At 36.8% G+C, this 22085-nt stretch overlaps 1 protein-coding gene across 2 annotated transcripts in view; it reads left to right on the forward strand.

Moving 5' to 3' along the window:
- RABGAP1L (RAB GTPase activating protein 1 like) overlaps nt 1-22085 on the forward strand; it is a 257373-nt gene that overhangs the window by 156174 nt on the left and 79114 nt on the right. For both annotated transcript variants that reach the window (XM_074152248.1, XM_074152246.1), the window contains 3 exons: nt 668-793; nt 2173-2316; nt 15743-15784. In XM_074152248.1, coding sequence (XP_074008349.1) covers nt 668-793; nt 2173-2316; nt 15743-15784 — 312 coding nt within the window. The remainder of the gene's footprint in view (nt 1-667; nt 794-2172; nt 2317-15742; nt 15785-22085) is intronic.

Consider the following 22085-nt stretch of genomic DNA (forward strand, 5'->3'; position numbering starts at 1 on the left):
AGTACAGCCTTCTAAAACTCTGTTGGATGAGAAATCTTGGTCAAAATGAAAGAGAGATTATGGAGATAGGGCTTCTGTAAAAGCCATGATGTTCATAGATGGGATCAGCCCTCCTGAGCTCACAAGTAGGTTCTGAAGGCAAAATTTGTTATTTCCTTATTCATCATGGGAAACCTGACTTCAGAGAGTTTGATGTTCTGGGGTTTGGATGAAAGTAGATAAGCATTATTCTTACTAAGGGTTGGTTATACCTTAGTTCTCCTGATTTTTTCCCTTTTAACCAAGTTGCTCTCTTTTTTTCTTTTAAAAAATTGTTGTTTTGTAGCTGCGAGTTGTGTACTGGTTGTTCTCATATCTGTTTGGTAGAAAGAATACTGATGACAGTTGTGCTGCTGTAGGGATGTATACTTACATGAACCTATGATGTCATCCCACATTTTCTTCAAAGAAGGTCTTACAGAGCCAAATCAAGGTGCTCATTAAGGAGAATAGTCCCCTTGAGATTTTAGTTGCTTAATTCTACATTCAGAGTGCTTTGCTGAAAATTTTAATATATCTCTGGTTTTGAATTCATCATGCATAAGATATTTAAGTGTGTGTATTTGTATAATGCATTTCCAGCCTTAGCTCAGTTTTTAAAATTATGTTTGTGTATTTTTCCAAACAGATGCCGGAGGAGCAGGCGTTCTGTGTATTTGTGAAAATAATGTATGACTATGGCTTGAGGGAACTCTACAGAAATAACTTTGAAGATCTCCATTGCAAATTTTTCCAGCTGGAGAAGTTAATGCAGGTGGGGCCAGGGTAACAAATTCTTCTACTTTCATAAATGGAAACATTGGCATGAAGAAGAGATTAATGCTTTGCTTCCATAAACTACTGGACAATAAAAACCCTCTCCTTTTAGAGGTGGGGTAGACCCAAGGCAGGGAAGTTCAATATCTGGGTCCAAACATTGTGAGTCAGATTTTTTTCTAATTTCTTTTGTCTTTCATATACCAATCTTGCTGCTAATCTTTGTATCCAAGCAGAGTAGATATCTGGGGTTTTTTTCCTCTCTCTGTTTCCTTGCTCTCTCGCGCTTCCCTATGTCGTGATGTTGCTTAGAGAGAGGATCTCTATTCTATTAAGACCAAAATGTCTTTTGGACTGCCACCATCAGTGTCCTACTTTCTATGAATTATGTTGGTGGTTAAGAGGTCAGGCAAATCAGGACAACCTGATGCTTATGAAATACGAATTGAGTGTAGGTCATGTTGTAGATTTTACTGTGTTTTCAGTACATTGCTCTTTTTTTTTCAGATGGAATTATTTCACAGAGCAATTTAACATAAATAAACAAGTTTTGAACATATTTGTTCTGACTAATGAGGAATTACTAGCAGTCCATTAAGCCTTGACCTGTGCCTCTGTTAGCGTAGTGAAAGCTAGTTGCTGGAGTCAGTTACCATAGATGACCGTATATACCTCTGAGAAATATATTAAAACCAAACAAAACAGATCACAGTTAATTTAATGATCTTTTTTATCAGATGTCAAATTGTGTGTGTTTTCTACTAGATGGAGTAGAATTGCATACTAATGAATTTGATACTTAACTTCAGCATATGGTCTTCTCAATATTTACATATGTTAACAAAGATTTTTACTTGATTAACTGAATAGGAATACATCATCAGCATACAGTAGAATTATCAGTGCTTATTTTGTGTTGCTTATATATGCTCCTGGTTAGAGAAATCGTCTGTTGTGCACTTTGTTGCTTTCATGCTCTGCAAGGGGATATCCTTGTTCTAGTATCCATTGGGTTTTGTAGCAGAATCATTTATAGCAAGACACAGCAAAGGAATAACTTAAAAATATACAGTATGCAAGACACAGATTTCACAACTGCTCTGACTTTCAACTGTTGAAGATTTTATAATTTCTCAGTATAATCTCAGTACATTATTTGAGACCACTGTGATAGAAGCCACAGTGGATATTTTACTAAAAGCTGTAACCATGGACACTGAAATTTATGGAGAAACATATTTCCATCACTCAAAAGAAGCCAGGATTTCATTTTGTTGTGTTTTTCAGTGTTTAGCAACCTGGTACTTACTGGCAGTGTAGATGAAGAACTGGGATTAATGAGTAATACTGAAGCATTTATTTTTTCCTTGACTCTAGGAGCAGTTACCAGACTTGTATAGCCATTTCTCAGACCTCAACTTGGAAGCTCATATGTATGCATCCCAGTGGTTCCTCACTCTTTTTACTGCCAAGTTTCCACTCTGCATGGTCTTCCACATCATTGACTTACTACTTTGTGAGGTAAAAAAACCTTGAATCAGAAAGCCATTCGTCCACGAATGTTTCTTCTTTTTGTGTTTCATTTCGTTGGAATCATTTACTGTTTAATTTCAAAATACATCTAACTAAATTATGTAGAAACCGTGGTTATATTGAAGAGAAGATGTTCAGTAAAATGCTGGTTTGGTTTTAAAATTAGAATTGTGGATTGCCTCATTTTTTGCTAAGGGATCTAATTAAGAATATCTGATGCACACATCTGTTCTTCATTTAATTTGTTAAATAATTTATTCAAAGTTAGGAATTCTAATTTATTGAAGATACCTAGTAGTAATAGTCTGGCAGGGTTTTAGAGGGAAAGCTCTCCAAATTGTCTGATTCAGATTGCCCAAAGACAGCCTGATATTAAATAAATAGTGAGAACTGCCAAACAGCACAATTGAATGAAGCTCTTTTCCTTTTGTTTTTTACCCTACTATTCCAACTAAGGAACACATTACTCCAGATACAAAATGGTATGTTTCTGTATTGTAGATATATCTGCACCTCCTTTAAAAAAAACCAGACAGAACAGGTCGATAGTCTGGAATGTTTATTTTTGTAAAATACTAGTGTTTCCTTTTGTCACTGGGAAGTCAGGGCACCTGTGGAATTAAACCTGTTTTTGAACGTGCCACTGATTTTCTCTTTGATTTAAATGGGTCACCAGCATAAAAAAAAAATAAAAATAAAAAAAATTGAGAATTTTAAATGCAAAGGGCATCATGAGTATGAAACACTGTTGAGTCTGGTTCATTCTGTTAATCTTTATTATGGAGTGTTTTACTTGTGAATTTTCAGGCTTGCTGTACATACCTTGATAGCATTCATTGTTAAACAAATATTGTCCACCACTCATAAATCAATATTTTTTTTCCTTAAGAGCATCACTTCTTCTACATATTAGTGCTCAGTTATCAAAAAAGAGGTAGATTAATACAGCCAGGTATCCAAGGGAGTGTGAAAGGTGGTAATGGTGAAGTGATTTCAGATTTCCGTATAAATACCTGAGCTCTATTTCTTTCACAGTGTCTTGATTATTTTAAGTAAGCAAATAGAAAAAGCAGAAAGGTTGCTGTTTTTTCTGGTCTTGGCCCTCTTCTTTGGTCATGCAGTTGACAATCCCTTGATTACTTTTGAACTGTTAGCGAGGCAATTTTCAGAATGAGCTTCCGGTGTGGATTTGATCATTCCTTATCAGTTCTGTTTTGTCACTTCATTCTGATCTTGATGTGGAGCTGCACACAGAAACGACCATTTTAGGAGATTGTTTGTCAAGAAGTACAGAACGTCATTTCATAGTGGTGATTATTGTGATAGCAGCATAGATACATTGTCTGAAGCTCCTGCGCTTTGTATTATATTAAGCTTGATGATAAAATATGCTGAAGAAGTCTTTAAGTCATGAGTAATATAGATTGAATATTTAGAATGAAGAAAGAAACAACTCTTAACATTTGCATTCATCTCACATCTGGCAGTGTTTATCTCAGCGTGTCTGAAGGAATTACTCTGGGAAAGAAGGTGAAAGAATACAAGGAGAAAATGAGACCGCGCAACACTGGATTCTGCTAGAGAAAGGGAAACTTGTTAGCATTTGTGGAGGGTAATTGCGTAAAGCTAAAGGAGCCTCTTTTACAGCAGCTAAAAATAAACTAGAAATTGTAAGAAAATTTATTTCAAGTGAGAAGATATATACAGACATCTTGAGAAACAGTGGGGCAGCATGTAGACAGCATACTGAGGCAACAGTGAAAACTATCAGAAAACTGCTCCTAAGATTCATGACTCAACCAAACCTAAGTAACAGGCACTTCTAAGAATTTGTGGGAAGGAGCGTAGATTAAAATCATATTAAAATAAAAATCTTGTTGGCCCTCATCATAGAAAATAAAATCTGAAGGCAGATGGCCATAGACAGAATAAGAAAGAAACTATTCCTTAATGGAAGACTGAAACCATATTGTGAAGCTGTCTGTCCAGTCAGCCTCCAGAAGGTGTAACGGAGCAGTCAAAAAAAAATTTTGTCTGCATTAAATTGTTCTTTACTTTATCTCTGAACAAACAGCATACCTGTAATTCCAGCAACTGGAAGGAGAAAAAGCAGTTGCAGCTGCTAACAGTGGAACATATTCTTCTGCAAAAAAAATTCCTCAAAATATCAAGAAGCCTTTGAAGTGAACTGTCTTGTGTTTTTAAAAACAAGCTTCCAGCCTTCTCATTAATTTGTCATAGATACAGATGAATTTTAAATAGCCTCCAACTTCCTTCCTGACTGTGCTTTCTCCACGTCCCTGTCCTGTCTGTGGTTGACAAAATGTTTACATCCTATGCAACTCTTTTTTGAAAGAAAAATATTAGGAGAAGAAAAACAGTTAAAACCATTGCTGAATGGGTGCTGCCAACTAGTCATTCCAAGGGAGCTTCGCTGGTCCCCATGAAAATATTTGAATTATGGAAGAAAAATTTGTGTCAACCAAGAGTTTTTTAGATGGGATTTGTCTTTTTAGTTTTTGACTGTGACTGGGAGAGTGAAATTGGTCCTTATAGATATTCTTTAATTCTCAGTCGAGAGAGGAAAAATACCTGTTGGAAATCCTGTAGTTTAACAGCTAGCCAGGGAAGCACGTTTCCTTCCCTTGCATGCCTGGTGGAATAGTAGTGCTCAAGCTGGGGAGTGGACCTTCTGGGCAGGACCATATGCAGGGATGTGAAAGCCTATGAAAAATGAATTAAATTTATGGTGGGAATTAAGTTTTATTGAGACATTTAAAAAATCCCATCAAAGTATGTGCCTTTACAGCTGAGGTCTTTTCATCATTCTCACATTAGAGATGACTTGATAGAGAGAACTATTTTATTTAAATTTATATGAATTTGGGACTCGCTGTGGCCTCTATGTGTTTCTCTTTTCCTGTTGTCTTCCTCTGACCTTTTTTATTTTTAAGCTGTCTTCAGGCTGTTGAGGATGTGATTCAACACTGAAATTACCCAAATTTCTAGTAGCCTTAGAATATTGCCTCAGTAACTGTAGGAGAGAATCCATCACCCATCCTCACCTAGAAATGAAATGTATTTGAATTCTTTGTATTTCGTAAATGAGAAGCTTGAAGAAAATTTTGGGCTTGCAGGCAGGTACATATTATTATTGCAGTGCTGTGGTACATATTATAAGGCTTAATACTTTGCCTGCCTGTAATAAAAACACAAAACAGTTGAAAGCTTTCAGGTATTTACAGCAAACTGCATGGTTTTGAGCCTGGCTACGTAGATAAATTTTAACATGTCAGCATCAGCTGAAGATCTTTCTGTAATATTCCTTTTAGCTGCTTGTTTCCGCTGCTTCATTTGTCTCTTCTTTTGCTATTTCTGTTTGCATTGAAGAACAACTTTGTTGATGAAATTCAGAGTAGTATTTGGACTTGTCAGTCTTATCTATCAATATGACATTATGCTATTGAACACTTTGTGAGCTGGCTCTGTTTTGCTTTCTGGTTTTGTTCTATTTTAAATTATTTATTTAAAGTCATGCTCAGAAATAGCGACTCATTTAGGTAAAGCGCATGTCGCTCAGATAGAGCTGTCCGTAATGCAACGACTGCACCCGGGTGTTGACATTTAGTTTCATTTTGTGTTTCAAAATTTACAATTTAGAATTAAAATATGAGTTTTAAAAGGAATAAATAGGTGACCTTAATTAGGCACTTAGAAGAGAAAAAAAACCAATCCAGTTGGCAGAAAATTTATAAGCATTTTGTAATTTTTCATGAATTTTTCTGCTTAAAATAGAAAAGACTTTAAGTGGTTGTGATATATACAGTACTTCCAAAACTAAAGGAGGTTCAAAGCTAAAGCTGTGATTCCATTATTAACCTAGGGTTTTGAGACACTATTGGTAACCTCCTTTTTAAGTCAGTCTAGCTATTTTTGTGTGCAGTTCTTGGGCATATAAAATTCTTAAGGATTGTGCTTCTCTCCTTTTAAGGAGTATATAAAAAACCCTACTACATGCTTCCTTTTCTGGGCTGGTACAGATATTTCTATATTTTAGTGTCAGTAATTACATAGTATTGTTACAAAAATTAATAGTTTGACTACTAAGCTGCCGTTCTGTGATCAAGACTGAATAGAAAGGGATGCAACTGGTTATCTATCAATTCTGAGTATGAAATAATTTAATGTTTTCTAATGTAGCTAATAACGGAGAAGTAAAATACCTTTCATAGGACCACACAGCCGCATGGTGAAAGTGGCAACTGAAAGCCAGATACCATCATTCTTTGGTCGTTATTTATCAACTATTGCATTCAGAACTTTGTATAAAACAACTTTTACAATCAGTTTTGAGATTCTATCTGTGATAATGGAGGCGAATGGGTGGTCTTAAACATCTTTCGAAACATGAGTGACTTGGTGCTGGTAAATGAGCACCTAGTGATAGAAAAAAGTGGCACCATGTTGTGTAGATGTGCTTCCTGGGAATGCTGCTTCATAATGAAATAATGAAAATCTTAGAAGAATTATAACTATTGGCACTGCAGGTTTGATTTCTGTCTTACGCATGTCTTGCTGAAGAATGGATGTGCCAGGAAACACTACGCCGTATGGTATCACTCAGACGATAAGACCAGTCGTCTCTGCGTGTTAATACTGAGTAGTAGATACCATAATAGCCTGCTATTTTTTATCTGTCGCTGTCAGATACTTCTGTGATGCCTTCAACGGAGTTGAGAAAGAACAGATTAACATTTTAATTTATTAAACTTCCTCAGGAACTGAGTCAGGAACAAGCCCACTTCCTCTGTAAATCTGCACTCGTGGAATGTGAGTTAAATAAAATATTGTGTACAGTTGTTTATCTTCTGTAGATCTATAGGGGAAGAAAAATTGAACTTTTTGGAATTACCTGTTGTTGACGCGTTATCTTCATTTGTTAACCCTTCCAGTTATGAATGTTTTAATAAATCTTACAAAACAGCAGACAGGGCTTGCTAGAAACAAAATCTCTTTTAGTAACAGCATATTAAAAGCTAGGCTTAAATTCTAAGTACGTATAAATCTGTGCTGAAACTGACTGCATTATTTCAGTACTATTTAGAAAAGTAAAGTCAGCGTCGTATGTGTGAGTTGGAAAAGGCTGGGGGATGTGTGTGTTTGTTTTCCTTCTTATGAATATAGGTGGTTAGACTTTGGCATTTTGACTGTGCCTTTTCTCCTGTCCATTGCTCTTTGCGTTATGCCTGCTAGAGAGCTACGTCTCCTTTCTGAAGTCTTTATCAGCCACTGCTCTTTCATGTAGAGACTAGAAAGAATTTCTTTCCGAGACTACTACAACTAGCTTTTAATTAATTTAAGAAGAAAGAGAATAGGTTGTCTCTCAGACTGCAGATGGAAGACTAGAATTTGAACATACACATCCAATGGTAATGCTGGTTTGCTACATTCAAGCAGCTGTTGACATGTCAGCCATTATAATCTTTTTTGTTGCGAAAACTTGAGGTCTGCAATGGAGTTATCTCAGGTTTTCTGGCCCCAGATGTTTTGCTTTTATGTATTTAGATGAGTTATTTAAATCCACGCTAAAAGTGATTTTAGTGTAATGTGTCTGATGACTAGAGCTGTATTCTACTATGGGTTTTTTCAGTCCTAGAAGAGAAATTAAAGGAAAAAGAAAGGAAAAGGGATGTAGTATTTAATTGTGTGTCTTATGGATGAGGAACTTTTAAAAGTTTTTGTATACATCTGTTTAAAACATTCAAATTATAATGCTAAAGCATTTTAATTTATTTTCAAATTGAAAGTCGCAAGATGTTTTAGGTGTTTTGATATAAAATTTCATTAACAGCAGAAATATTTGAGGTATGTAATACAGTGTTCTGTATAGCCACAGGTACAGGGGGACACAAAAAGTTCTGTTCACTTCTAAAGCTATACAGAAGTTATGAGAATTCAAGCTTGGACTGGTGAGAAGAGTATTTTAATACAGTACATATAAGAGGTTCTTGGAGAGCCACAGATTTTAGCATAACCCTTTACACTATGTTGTCCAGCTGTTCCTGTGAGCATCCATAATTTATGTATCTTCCATTCATAGCTGCAGCTTGTTTATCCCAAAAATAACAGGGCTGGTGATAAATACTCAGCATGAGCAAAGGAAAAACAGTCTCACAACAATCTGCAATTCAAGATAACTTATGTGAATAGAAGGTACCTTTTTGGTGATGTTGATAAATGATGTGGTCCTAAAATGTTGAGACTACTTCTGTTTTGGAAAATATTCTAAGATACGGGTGAAAAGTTACTGAAGATGAGGGACCTATTTGAATCACCTAGTTTGTGCCTTAGAAGGAAGAGACATCTAATACGGTGTCACAGTATGTCTCTGAATTACTTTCCCCATTGCGACTGAAATATTTTAGCCACTTACTAGTTGATGTTCACTTGGTTGATTTTTCTAGGAATACAGTAAATTTCCATAATGCTTACTTAACACCAGTGCCATCTGCTGTATTTGAATAGCAGCATATTCTGTGCAGTCTTGGCAGTCCTCAAAAATGCTTCAGAAATAACTGAAGTATCACAAATGGGAGAATGATATTCCATGAACAAATCCAGGAAGCTAAGCTAATTTGGAGACTGTTTTTAAAAAAAGAGGGTGGTGCAGTCTGCCTCTGCCAAAACACTTTCCAGTTCTTCGTGGTTGGAATCTGAGGCTGTACTGAATTTTCTAAGTACATAAAATCAAAATGTGAACTTAACATTCAATTGATTGTTGGGAAGCGATAATGAATGTCAAGGTGCCGAGAGGCAAGGGCCAGGGCTCTGTTGTGGCAGTGAAAGGGAGAAGACTGGGAAGGAGATCAGATAGAGTGCAGGGAAGCAGGACATTGATTCAACATGGGCATGCATTTTTCTTTGTGTTACGTGACCACGTGTAGAGGGGGAAGGAGATAAGTCTCTCTGTCAAGAGATGTTCTGGACCCCTCATCTCATCTCCTCTCAAGAAGGTTGGGATCTGGCAGATCACTGCTCCTCTGAGCATTTTTGACAGCCATTCCCTGTTTCTGTGTGAGTGCTGGAGGACCTATCTTATCTACAGAGGCCTCTTCTTCTGTCTTCATTGTATGGATGTGAGAAGGCCGTTGGTGTCTAGTGTGGATTCAGGCCCCCTTCTTTGTCCTCATATTAGTCACATTTGGAAAGAGGGAAAGGAATGTCTAAAACCTTTGTAATTTAAACCTCTGAAAACCAGAAAAGTAATGTTAGTATGTGACTTGGTCAAGCAAATGGAGAAAGCATGCTGCCAGCCCATAATCAGCTGCCTGTGAATTAGGAACATGACACCATGGAAATACCAGATGTCAGGGAGCAATTTCATACATGGAAATGACTTAAAATTCTATGGCTGTAATTTTTATTCTTTGAGAAGAGTTACAGAAGCTGGAGAGGAAAACGTGCTAATCTCACAGCACTCTACCTTCAATCAGCCATAGCAACATCTCAGCAACAAATTATATGAAAATCACCCAAAGCATGTAAATATTCACCAACATTCCTGAATCCCACTCATTTCTGTTAAAAGCAACCAACCAAACAAAATTTCATGTGAAATCATACTAATACAGATTCATGGTTGTGTGGTAGTGTTTACTGTGTTCCTTTTCATGCTGCAAAACGCAGAGAAGTGGCACAATAAGTACAGAATCCCATGGTGCTATTTTTACCATCTCCCTGGTACCTGCTTATCTAATAATTCAGTCAACTGATTTTAATTGGGTTTGTGTATTATTCACAGCATCAGAGTATCAGGATGGAGATTTCCGTATTTTCTTCTCTTCTTTCTTGTGTTACAGCATTTCCTGTTGTTATTGTAGGCAATGTATATAGAGTCACTGGGGGAAGCCCAGTCTAAGAAGTTGACTATACCTCATACGTAAGCAGTAAGATCTCTCTACAATTTGTATTTTATTTTTCTTTTCTTTCCAATATAACTGTTGAGTAAGAAAGCTGTACCCGTTGCTTATACAAAGCTTGCTATTTTATGTTGTGCCTTATTTGAATGAGTTAACCTTTCTTTTCCTTAGTTGTCTTATCATTGAACTACAATAAATGTACAAGCTATACAAACTACATTGGAGTAAAAGATGTTAATTAACATACATAACCCCATGGAGTGTGCTCCAAGTCTTCACTACTTACAAAGAGAAATTTGAGCTTCACATCATATTATGTTGTCAGCAAAATAAATACATTTGTGACATTCCTAAAGTTTATTGTGTGCTTTCAACATATCAGAGTTGCCAAACAAATGTTTTGCTGGAAGCAATCCAAAACATAGATAGAATTTTAATTCTCCTTAGGAGTTTGTAACCCCAATTACCCTCTCTAGCTCCTTTGAAAGAGTGTGCAATCAAACACATAATTATGAAACACTTTTGAATTACGAAACAGTGTCAAATTAACTTCAGTTGAATAGCTAATCTCTCTTAAAAAAAAGGAAAATTCAATTATTAGATAGCTGGAACGGGTTAACTGCTTGTCCTTATTGACATGTCGTGTGAACCTTGAGCCTTCTCCGACCTTAAGGAGGTGCTCAGTTGACTTTCACATATATCTTCTTTACCTGGTGCTGAACTTCAGAGAATATTGTATCAGTATCTTCACTGTTTCCTCCTATATGTCATACGTACCTAGGAACAAAACCACAGATAAGGACAATAATATTAAATGAATTTTCTGTATATTTTTTGAGATATTCACTTCCTTTTGTTTGTGAAAACGATACAGAGGGTATTGCCGTGTAACCAGAGGAAGGTCTTGTCAGATGATCTGGGTTGGAGAGGGAGAGATACTAGTATTTAATATAACCTACTTTCTCCCAAGGCTTCTGTCATTGAAGAGAAGCTTTAAAACAGGAGATAAATTCCAAAGTTGTCCCCTATGCAAATGTTGTCCACATACTACATGATTAAATTGTTTGGCTTAACTCTTCTGTGAGCTCCATGTTTGGCTGTTGAGCTTTGCCAGTAGCATGTGTTAGTTTTCTGCCCCCTTAACTCCCTTTTTTCTGGTCTCTGGGTGGATTTGTTGGGTCAAATGGGTAGATATACCTCCTGACTTCTAGAGGAAGCCACGAGCATCCTTTCTGTCTCAGAGATCTCATTGAATACAAAGTGAGTCCTACAAAATCATTTTACCATCTTCTGTTGTTCTTTGTTTCCAATCTTCTTTTCAGGCCGTTTTTGTAAATCGTCTTGTTTCAAAGTGCAGAGGACACCTCAAAGATTTCTTCTGTCTGCAGAAGGAATCTTGGCTTCAGGGGGTTTAAGGAACTTTGGATGCTTTTAAGGAACTGTGAAAATCTTTCACTAGAAGAGAGTTAACATAACACGATTTCCACTGATTTTAAGCCAACCTTAATTTCAGTGCACATGTATCATTTGCAGTTGAAGTGTTTAATTTTTACGGTTCAGTCTTACGAGATACAGTTTCCTTATTTTGCCCATGAGAATGTTAGCTACGATCTCTGTTGGAAACTACAGTCTTTTGCCATCTAATTCAAATAAGCAAATGCTTCTATGGAGCACAATCTTAATGAGTTAAATGGTGGCCTACTGGATGGTGAGTGTTCATCCCAGCACTATCATCTCAGTAGGTATGAAAAATTCTTCTACAAAACTATGCTCTTCTTTTTGAGTAACTGCTGCCCTATGGAAGTCTTTGTAAAGCAGAGAATGGTCAACGTGGCAGTCAGTAGGAGCCATAAGGAGGCTCCTGCTCCTCTACTCTAAACTTTAAAACTCTAAAAGTTTCCCTTTCTGGACCTTTATCTTACCATCTTGACTGCGGAATAGTCAAGAGTTGTCTGGTTTGAGATGATCTTGCTCCTTCTCCAAAACTCTTGAGCTTAATGAGATCTGTTAAAATGCTCTAGGCCTCTACACAAGTTTAAGAGGGTTCTTAAATAACATGTCGGAAAAAAGAAGATACTGTTCAGATGCTTAACTAGGCAGATAAGCCTCTAAGACAGGCTCTCATAGAAACTGCTGGCCTTCTGTAAAAGCCTAGGTAAAAGTTCCTTGGAAGAGGATATCCACTTGCCTCATTTCTGGGATCTTCGCCTGTGGGCTTAACATCTGCAAGTTGCGCAGGCTGCACACTCCTTCATTTACCTGCTCCCAGCAAAGCCTCTCAGGTTGAGAAACAAGAGAATGGCCACATAATCGAGAAGTAATATGACACGATGATAAGCCCCTAATCGTTCTAGTGCTCCTATAACAGTTCTTGTTTAGTAATAGTGTGTGTTTTTAGTTTTGACTGTTGTATGTTAAACAAGCGAGTGTTTAGGTGATTATGGACAACTTTCATGTTTGCAATTTCTTTTAATATTAACATGAGATCTGCATGATATTAAAGCATTTATTTCCAAGTGCCTAGTTAAACATATGACCTTTGGTTTTAAAAAGTAATTATCCAAAGCTTATTTAACATGGGCTTCCTTCTCTTTTCCCCTGTGGATGATTTGTAGGTACTTTCATGTTTCCGTTATAAAATTGCTGGAGGGATAGCACTAGCAATGATTTATATGTCTGGTGCACATGGGTATTTTTGGTCCTTCTTCTAAAATAGATGGAGAAGTTTAAGCTATATCTTATAAATCAGTGTGTGGTAAATGAAGTAGGATTTTAAATAAGAGATTGTGGAAAAATGAGCTGAGCCTCCTTTTTCATAATCATTAAACTTGGCTATGTCAGAATAGTCTTGCACGCATTAGAGAAAATAACTCAAGTATGTAGATCAGTGGTTATAAAATGTGTTGTTAAAAGGCGTGGGTAAGGCACTGCATTTGAAATCTGAAGCATCTGGCTGTAAATCCAAACGTGAGTAGAAGCCTTACTGTAGATTGCCAGATGCCACCTCCAATTCACTCAGCTGTAAAGGGGTATATTAGTCCTTCAAGTTCAGAAAGCCCAAGCTGGTCAGCAGGAAACTGCAGCAATTGATGCCTCAGGTCTAAAATATTGCCTTGGTTTTGGAGTTACCTCTCTCTCCCTTTGAGGAAAAGAAGGTGCAGGCTGTTTTCTGTTACTAATCATGGAGTGCCGCTCAGACAGCTGTAAACGAAGGTTTTAAGTACTTTTGGTATTCTGATTTTAGGGTGCTTGCATGTTGAGCAGGTGATCTTATGTAACATTAGGGAGTCTCTGAGCTGCCCCTTGCCTGGTGGAGCTAGAAGAAGAGCTGGGGATCCTCAAGGCAGGAGGAGACCTATTTCTACTGTGTTTGCTATCCATGTGAAGAGTGATCATGTACGAGGAGTATCAGGAGGGAGTTTGATTAATTTGAATTCAGGAACAATGTGAGTTTCAGGCAAGTCAGAAAAAAAGTATTTAGAAAAAAAATGAAAACTGGTTTAGTTTTCTTTTGGGATTTTGTGGTAGTGCCAGAAAATACAGAGGATATTAATTGCTCAGTAATCCCACAGTTGCATTTAATAGTCAACCAGTTAGTTAAAAAGAAAACACAATGTTTGTGATGGCTTGTAGTTCTCTCTCATTTTTAGCGTGTATGTTCATCCCAAATCCTCTCTGTTAGGAAATAAAAGTCGTTAATGTCATGACTGTGTGGAATGAATTGCTGCCTTCAGATTTATACTTGGAATAAAACTGAGAGTACTATGAACTTAATTTACTGCTGCTGGTGCTCTAGTATTACCAGTGTCGTAACTGAAATTCACAGCCAGACATTTTTTCTATTAAATTAAAGTATAAAAAGCAAAATAACTTTCATTGTATTTAAAATATTTGTTATCCCATGTGGAAGAAGGGTTTCCTATCAATGAAGCAAGGTTCAGTCCTGCTGCAATTGTGACCTCTAGTGGAAAATTAGTTTGTTGCCATAATGATTACGTATCGAGTCGCGAAGTAATTTGTGGAGTGTTGCAATATTCATTACATCTAATGTCGTAGCATTTTCAAGACTCATTAATGGTAAAATCCCTTCAAGGCACTATAATAGCCATATAAAAAAAATAGAATTTCTTTCCAAGAATGCCTCTGAAAAGTCTCTGCAGATTTTCATAAAAGCTGATTTTCACAGAAATATGGTCTCAGTCTTTCAGGGAGAGGCTCGGAAAAATACTCAGTTGCAGAAGCAGATATTTCTTGGAGGAGGTTCCCTTGTAAGAAGTCCTGTTGTTATCCCATAACAGTATGTATTGCAGTAACAGTATTACTTGTGTGCAAGTCTGTTGAGACATTTTTAGATACCGGCTCTGAAAGACATTATAAGAAAAGATTTATTATGCCATTAACAAGCAGGCAAGAAGATTTGTAAAATATAATCTAGGAAAAGTCTGAACACAAAGTGCAGACGAGAAGTGCATGTGGTATTTTTCATGTGGATGAACACAAAGCTATTTATAATCTTAAATATTAAATCAAGATACATAGGCTACAGACAGGAGAGTCTCTTCCAACAGCAGAGGCAATGTGTGCGCTGCCAGTGAGGCTGTTGCCTTGTCTTCTGGCCTGAGTAGCCCCTGGATAGTTTTCCAAGCAGGACTCCAAGAGTGGTTTCAGTTAGGCTGCTCCGAAGGAGCCTCATTCAGGGTAAGTGTTCCCCGGCCCCTTGCGAAAATCTAAAGGTCTTCATTGTCAAAACAAAAAGATGTTGAACAACAGTGGAGGAGTGATATTTCTTATTTTTATATACAATATAAGTGAAAGTGTAGCCTTTTTCACACCTCTGGAGTCAGTGGCATAGTTTTTACTTTCTTTGATTTTTAAATAATTGGATATTGTCATTATATTTTTCACTGAGTATGTTTCTGTATACTTGTATTTCCAGCTTTTGCAAACCAGAAAGCAACTATTTGATGCAGACATCAGTATCCTTACCTTTGAAATAGTTTTGACTTTTGGGTAATAGCAGAAAAAAGGTTTGTTGTGTTCTTGTAGGATCTTTTTTGCTTTATTTTAGTCTTTTTACAGTTGGAGCACAAAAGATTGTACGTGATTAATCATAGCTAAGCTCAGTTAGTTGGCAAAAATCCTATCAACTAGAATATTTATCACATTTTCTTTATGCCCTGCTTGTTATAATATTCTAAACAGTGCAGACACTGTTTATGAAAACCAGCGTTGACAGGTACTGAAATGATGGAGGGGTATCCTGTCACATCCGTAGCACCTGACGAATTGAACAGTGAGTTCCAAAAGCTCCAAAGAGCTGTCATCTTCCCCAGCTGGGAGTTTGGAAACTGTGCCTTGGGCTTTAATGATCAACTTTGAAGTGGCGTTCCCTAGAGATTTGCAGCATCTAGTTATGATGCTACATAGTGATATGTAGCAGGGAAGAGAGATTTGTATGCTGGGACTCATTGAAGTCTTTTTCTTCTTTTTTTCAGGGTATGAACATAATCTTCCACGTAGCCTTGGCTCTCCTAAAGGTAAGTAATCGATTAGAATGTGGTTTTTTTTTTTTTTTATTTTATTAAACTGTATGGAATATTTTCTATCTTAAGATACCATGACTAAAGGGACAATAATAGTGGGACTTCTGGAGGAGGCAACAGAGGAGAAATATCATCCATTTGGGTAGAGCTGTCTTCAAAATTGTACTTACGGTAGATCTGTTTTTATTAAACTTAATCATGTCATAAAGTTCCCAGAACAAGGAGTGCAGTCTAAGGATTTAAATGTCTCATGTAATTACTGTTAAGAAAACAATTCTGATTCATTTCAGAGTGTATTTATTTTGTGGCCATGTTCTTTCATATAAATATTCAAGAACATATTAAATTATTTGGTATCAAATATATTTGTAATGTTAAGAGAGGAATGGAAGACTTCTGTCTGTGACTTTGACACAGAATTTGCCTAAAGAAACAAATGAACAACTAAACCTTTAGGTAAAGCATTGGCCCTTTTGATGCCAGTGAGATAGTTCAAAGTTAACTTACATTGACCTTCACAAGTTGGCTCTAGTTCAAATCCAGTCCGCATACCGGCATGCAATACGGAATTTGAAATGCCACCTTTGAATTCAAATAATATTCCCATCAAATACTTTAGGCTAAAAGCTTAGGATAGAACAGCCTGTCATTCCTAATACAACAACCCTGTAATGTGGACACAGACAAGTATCATTTGGCTGCTACTAGTCCTCCAGTGTGTTCTCCTTATCATTTACCCAGAAAAGGCAAACAGCTACTAGTCGAGTTACTCAGTGAGGAGTAATTCTCAGAGATTCGACTTCTGCAGCACAAAATCCTACAGCAAAAGTGCTCCACACCGGGAACATATATATGCTGCTGCTGCTGTGAACAGAGCAATTGGAAATTTCAAAACACATATATTTTCACTTGAGGTAGGGTAACTTCGGTGAAGTACTGCAGTGTAGGTATGAGACCGTATGACCATGAAAGTAAGAAAATGTCCAAAAGAACTTGTGTTTTACACTAACGCAGTTATTGTGTCAAATGGTGGTGTGACTTTCTACAGGACTAGAAATGTATTAAATGAAGTCACCTATAAACAGGAAATGTATTTAATGCACATTTCTAGGAAAGTGCTCCTACACAAATCTGAATTTGTAAAAAAGGGGAAGGGAAGCGTGTGCTCTTTTCTTCCTGTTTCATGTTTTATTTGCGACTATGGGGGCTTGTTAATTTTCTGGTTTTTAAGGTCAGTATGGATAAAGGGAAATCTAGTAGGTTATGGCATGATAGATAGTAAAGAAGTGAAAGCAAGCATCCAACAACACCCAACAGGTTTGCTGCCATAGTAGTAGGAATTGGTTCTGGAAAGAGGTAGAGACACCAGCTTATGGATCTTAAACTGAAGGAGAAGAAAGGAGTACTTGCACTGAGCTGAAAATGGCTGGCAAGGTTTTCAGGAAAGAAGGTCATTTTGGTTATGAAGGATGGCTTTGAGACCATGGGTTTACACCCAGAAGTCTGTTTTCCTTAGGTTTCCTGCTGCTAATGGGAACAGTTGAACTGAGGTTAGCAGTAGAACAACTGTTTAGAAAATACGATAAGGGTTGGAAAGGACTAAAATCCTTAACTCATGGATGTCATACTGCAAGTAAGGATTTTGTGTGTGTGTTGATTGATTAAGCCAATTTCTTTTAACAGAAAGTGCTCAGTCTTTTCATTTTATATATATTCCACGACATGCAGCTTATCCGATTGAACATTTCTCTTTGGCTGTACCAGAAGAGGAAAATTCAAGAAAGTATTTTGTCAGTCTTGTTATAACCATTTTCTAAGTTTAAGAGTTTAAAGAGCTGATATATATATGCAATATGCTGTATCTGCCTGTTCTGGCAGTAATAGACTCTAAATGGTAAGGGAGGTGTTATCCTGAGAGAGTATTTCTATATTGCAGCCAAAAACAAGTACCAAGAAAATACAGGTAAATAAGATAAGATTCTAAGTTAGAAACACTCATGTAAGAGCACAGTTCATTAAAGTACCAAGATGGAGCTGGTGATTATACACAACTGGATTAACATATGATTTGCTTTCATCAGGAATTGCTGTTCTGTTAGGCAAGAAAATAATTTTGTACTCTCAGACCTGAAGTATTTTTTTTCCTGTTAAGACGTGTTCATAATCTTTCCTAATCATTAGGAACAATGTGGTTTAGCGCACCGGTCCTTTTAAGTTACAGAAACCGAATGTGCATGCTGCAGACCAACCACTTAAAAAACTGTGTGTTTCTAAGGTCTTGTTTCTCTCCGATTGTGAAGCGAATGAAAATAACTCCTAAGGATTTGTTCCTTGTTAAAACAGAGTGATTATTCTCTCATCCACAATCTTTTGGATTATTTTTAATTTGGATGAGGGAGTCCTTCATCAGTGGAATACCTGAGTCTTACTTGTAAATGCCGTTTTCCTCACTTTGTGAACTGTGTGCCTCATGATCCCTCGTTAAATAGCAACAGAATAGCTTTTATCTTGAAGTCCCTTTTCCTCATGCAGTTTCTCAGTGTTAGAACCAGCTGCTAGTATTCTAGGTGAATGCTTGTTAGTTTTGAAATGACAGTACTACTTCTGTGACCAATTACCCAAGACATCCTAATGCAGTAATCCTTGGAAAATAAACATGTATTTAAGACATGAGGGGAATAATCCTTTCCCTTTCCATCTCCCACATTCTGAGTATGATTGTAGCAACGAACAGCTAGAGGATTAAAGCTCTTTAGCTATAGAGCCATGATTTGTAATAGGGCATTAATCTGATTTCTTGTCGAAGGAAAAGCAGTCTTTTTTTCTGTAGCATCCAAATGTTGTGCTTTCTAATGCCTGTCACTGCTTTTTGTATACTCCACAGTATGTTCATCTGTCAGGCTCTCCAGCTGGTGGCAGTATTTTACAGTTTGACATTAATCATTTAGTTATGTCATGTAGAGACTGCACCTGAGTTAACATTTAGTAAGCTGATCTGATAGAAAATCAAATCCCTCTCCTTTCATTTTCTGAGCATCAGGAAACATAGTGAAGCCCTGGGGTGTGAAACGACCGCAGTGTTGAAAAAGGCAGTGTAGAAAACTGTGGTTTAAAACAACTCAACAAACATCATCAGTGTTTTAATTTAAAAAATCTCAGTTAAGACCATTAATTGAGAATGACAGAGGAAAATGTACCATTCCAGTACCAGCATACTGTCAGATCCCCTTTTGTCATCAACTAGTTCATTTTTTTGTTGGAAATTATAAAGTAAACATGAAAATCTTCACATATGTGAAATAGAAAAAAACCAAACTAGCAATAAATGTTGTTTCATATTTGGATATTTCAGTAATTATTTCCTTAATCTTCTGTTTCTGATCTTGCTACCTTAGCAAAACCAGCTAAATGCATGCTTTATTTTGGAATTAGCAAAATGAGGCAAGTATTAAATATATGATTGTGGAGAAATCAGGCTCTGGATTAAGTTGCTAACTACTGAAAGGGCAGGGAAGAGTACAGGTTAACTGGAAATGCAGGAATGAACCGCAGGGTTTTAAAACAGGTCCACATTCAAACTCTGTTTTTGACAATTCGTCTACTCATGGAGTGTGATTCATAACAGCACTTAACGTCAACACTTCAGTTGTTGTTGTTGTCTGGGTGACCATTAAAAATGTGTTGCTTAATGCCGGAGGAAAGCCCTGGTTTTGATCAGGAAGGTGTACAGTATTCAAACTGAAATGGGTAGAAAATAGCAAGATACAATAATATATTTGTTACTGCTTGTGTATTTGTTACAGCCAATGCATTATTACCTTATAGACATGCACTTCAGTATATATTATCTTAAAACCAGTACTCTTATGTATCATTCCTTGAACTCAAGCGAATGCGAGCAGCATTTCAGACAGTGGTTATGAGTTCTTCCACTCCTCCTCACTGCTTGTTATCAAGTGATAACTGTGTATTACACAAACAAGACAGTTGTATTTCTTGGTTATTTCTCTTTCCACCTTTCAGTCTCAATGCTGTTTGTGTCAGTCCGTGCCCAACAGATTATAGGAAGAAGAATATCGGGTACAATGGCAGGGACAGCAGATGATGCTATTAATTCAAGTAGTTGATAGAGAGGGTCCCTAGATTTTAAAAAAAAAAAAAAAAAAGTGTCAAAATTACCTTGGATAAGGAGGGTTATTTGTTATCTTTATGTCATTCTGTCTCTGGACTGAAAAGGACCTCCTGGGCCAAAGCAATGTTTCGCTGCTGTATTATGCCGTTATGTGACGTGGCATCCATTTCATAAACTAGCAACAGCAGCAGTAGTGCTGGTGGAAGGCCATTTCCCTTGTTCCGGTTTAAATTTATCACTGATCATTTTACAGTCCTCTACTTTTATATAGGCATTGTCCTTTATCTTAAGTAGTCCCCTTCCAGTGACACTCACACTGGTGTTTTTCACTTTGAAGTATTTATAGATATCATTCATATCGTTTGCTAAAGAAACCAATATTCTTAGTGCTCTTGGACTCTAGTAGTTATCTTCTGCATCATCTCAATTCTGTGTTAATATTTTTAGAGATGAATGACTGGATGTTGGAGAGAGGTCACACTATGTTTTCCGTGTTAATGTTGTATTTCTTTATTTCAAAAAAATCTGCTTTATCTGATAACCATGAGGATTGTATTATTCTCTTACATTTGTATGAAATAGTATTCATGACTAACCAGAGAGTTCCACAAATACTGTTTCACCACCTTAGATGTGGATTTGTGTAAAAGCACAAATTTTGAATAAAATGATGCTGTACTTCTGTCTACATTTACATTTCCCTTCTTAATGAACATATACTGAATTGTAGGTTTTCCTTTTTCACTTTCAAGATGTTGTCTTCTTTAGATAAACTTCTGACCTAACCTATCTCAGATTTTGTCCGTCATTTATCCCCTGAATTATCACTTGTGTCAACCCGGAACTTTAAAATCAGATTTGAAATTTTGTTCTGTGTTAAAGGCAGAGCTCAAAAGTTTATGCTCATGAAAAGTGGACATACCCAAAGATAGCCAGAGTAGTCATCCATTTTTGTGCACCTTCAATCCTGCTCTTCATGGGTAAGTTACACCTGATTCTCCAGGGAGCTGTGTGGCTTGCAGTGTAAATCGAAGTGGCCACTGTGACATCTCTTAATATCTTCTTTTTATATAAAAGTGATAATATACTTCTTTTATCACCTGATTCTGAAATTATCACTTACCACTATCTAGCCCAGGGCATTAGTGTTTAAAAAGTAGTGAAGTCTTTTAAGAAAACAAACAAGGAATAAGCCAAAAAGTTCAAGTCATAACAGCAAGTAATGAAATGAGTTTTATCACTCAGATGAAAACAAGGAGTATAAGAGGAATAGTTAAGTTGAACAATGGAATTCTTCCATGTCCTACTGAAATAAGATACTGATATTTTGTATAATCTTACTAGCTAAACATCCGAGGATGCCAATGAAGACTGAAAAAGTGCTTATTTTAGGTAAAACTTGCATATTGTCAATACAGATAGTTAAAAAATGTGAATTGTCTTTCAGTTGGTGATGAAATTGTGACAATTATTGTGACTTTTTTAGAGGTGTCATAGGAAAAGTGCTCTGAATGTGTAGGCAGTGGAGCTTAGGCCACGTCTCCAAGACATAAAACAGCTATTTCATTCTCTCTGCATACCATCACTCTTATTTCTCATTTGCAGTGACTTGAGGAGCCTGGACTGATTTTAAAATTAGCACTGCTTTAAGCCGGAGGCTGGATGAAGTGACTTACAGGTTCCTTTCCAACCTAAACTGGTTTTGATTCTAGCTGATCCAGCTTAGTCCACTCTGTAAGTGCATTCAATCCTCAAAAAATTCTTTTCAAGGTAAAAAAAGAAGTGTCCACCTTAGAATCTAAGACAAAATAGATGTTGCCTTTTATACCAATTTTTTTTATAGCTTCTTTATGTAGCCGATCCCAGGATCAGCGCTGAAGCTTCTGGTACAGAAGTGGATCCTAACTCTTTGATGCTAGAGATCAGAACCATCTGTTCTCTTTTCAAGGTCTTCTCCATTAGGCACAGGACAAGGAGTTTGCTTTTTAAGAGGCTCTCAGATCACTGCTTTTATATTTCTAGTTCCTAAATCAAGGAGGTCCTTAAACTGTAGGTTTTGCTGGGGTTCCAGAGCTCCCATCCCCCAAACCCATTCCTCCTACCACAAAAGACCGTACTTCATGACTTGTTGGAGTTATATCTTTAGAAAGAGAAATCTGCACC

Source organism: Numenius arquata, chromosome 8, assembly GCF_964106895.1.
Source record: "Numenius arquata chromosome 8, bNumArq3.hap1.1, whole genome shotgun sequence".
Classification (NCBI taxonomy): Eukaryota; Metazoa; Chordata; class Aves; order Charadriiformes; family Scolopacidae; genus Numenius; species Numenius arquata.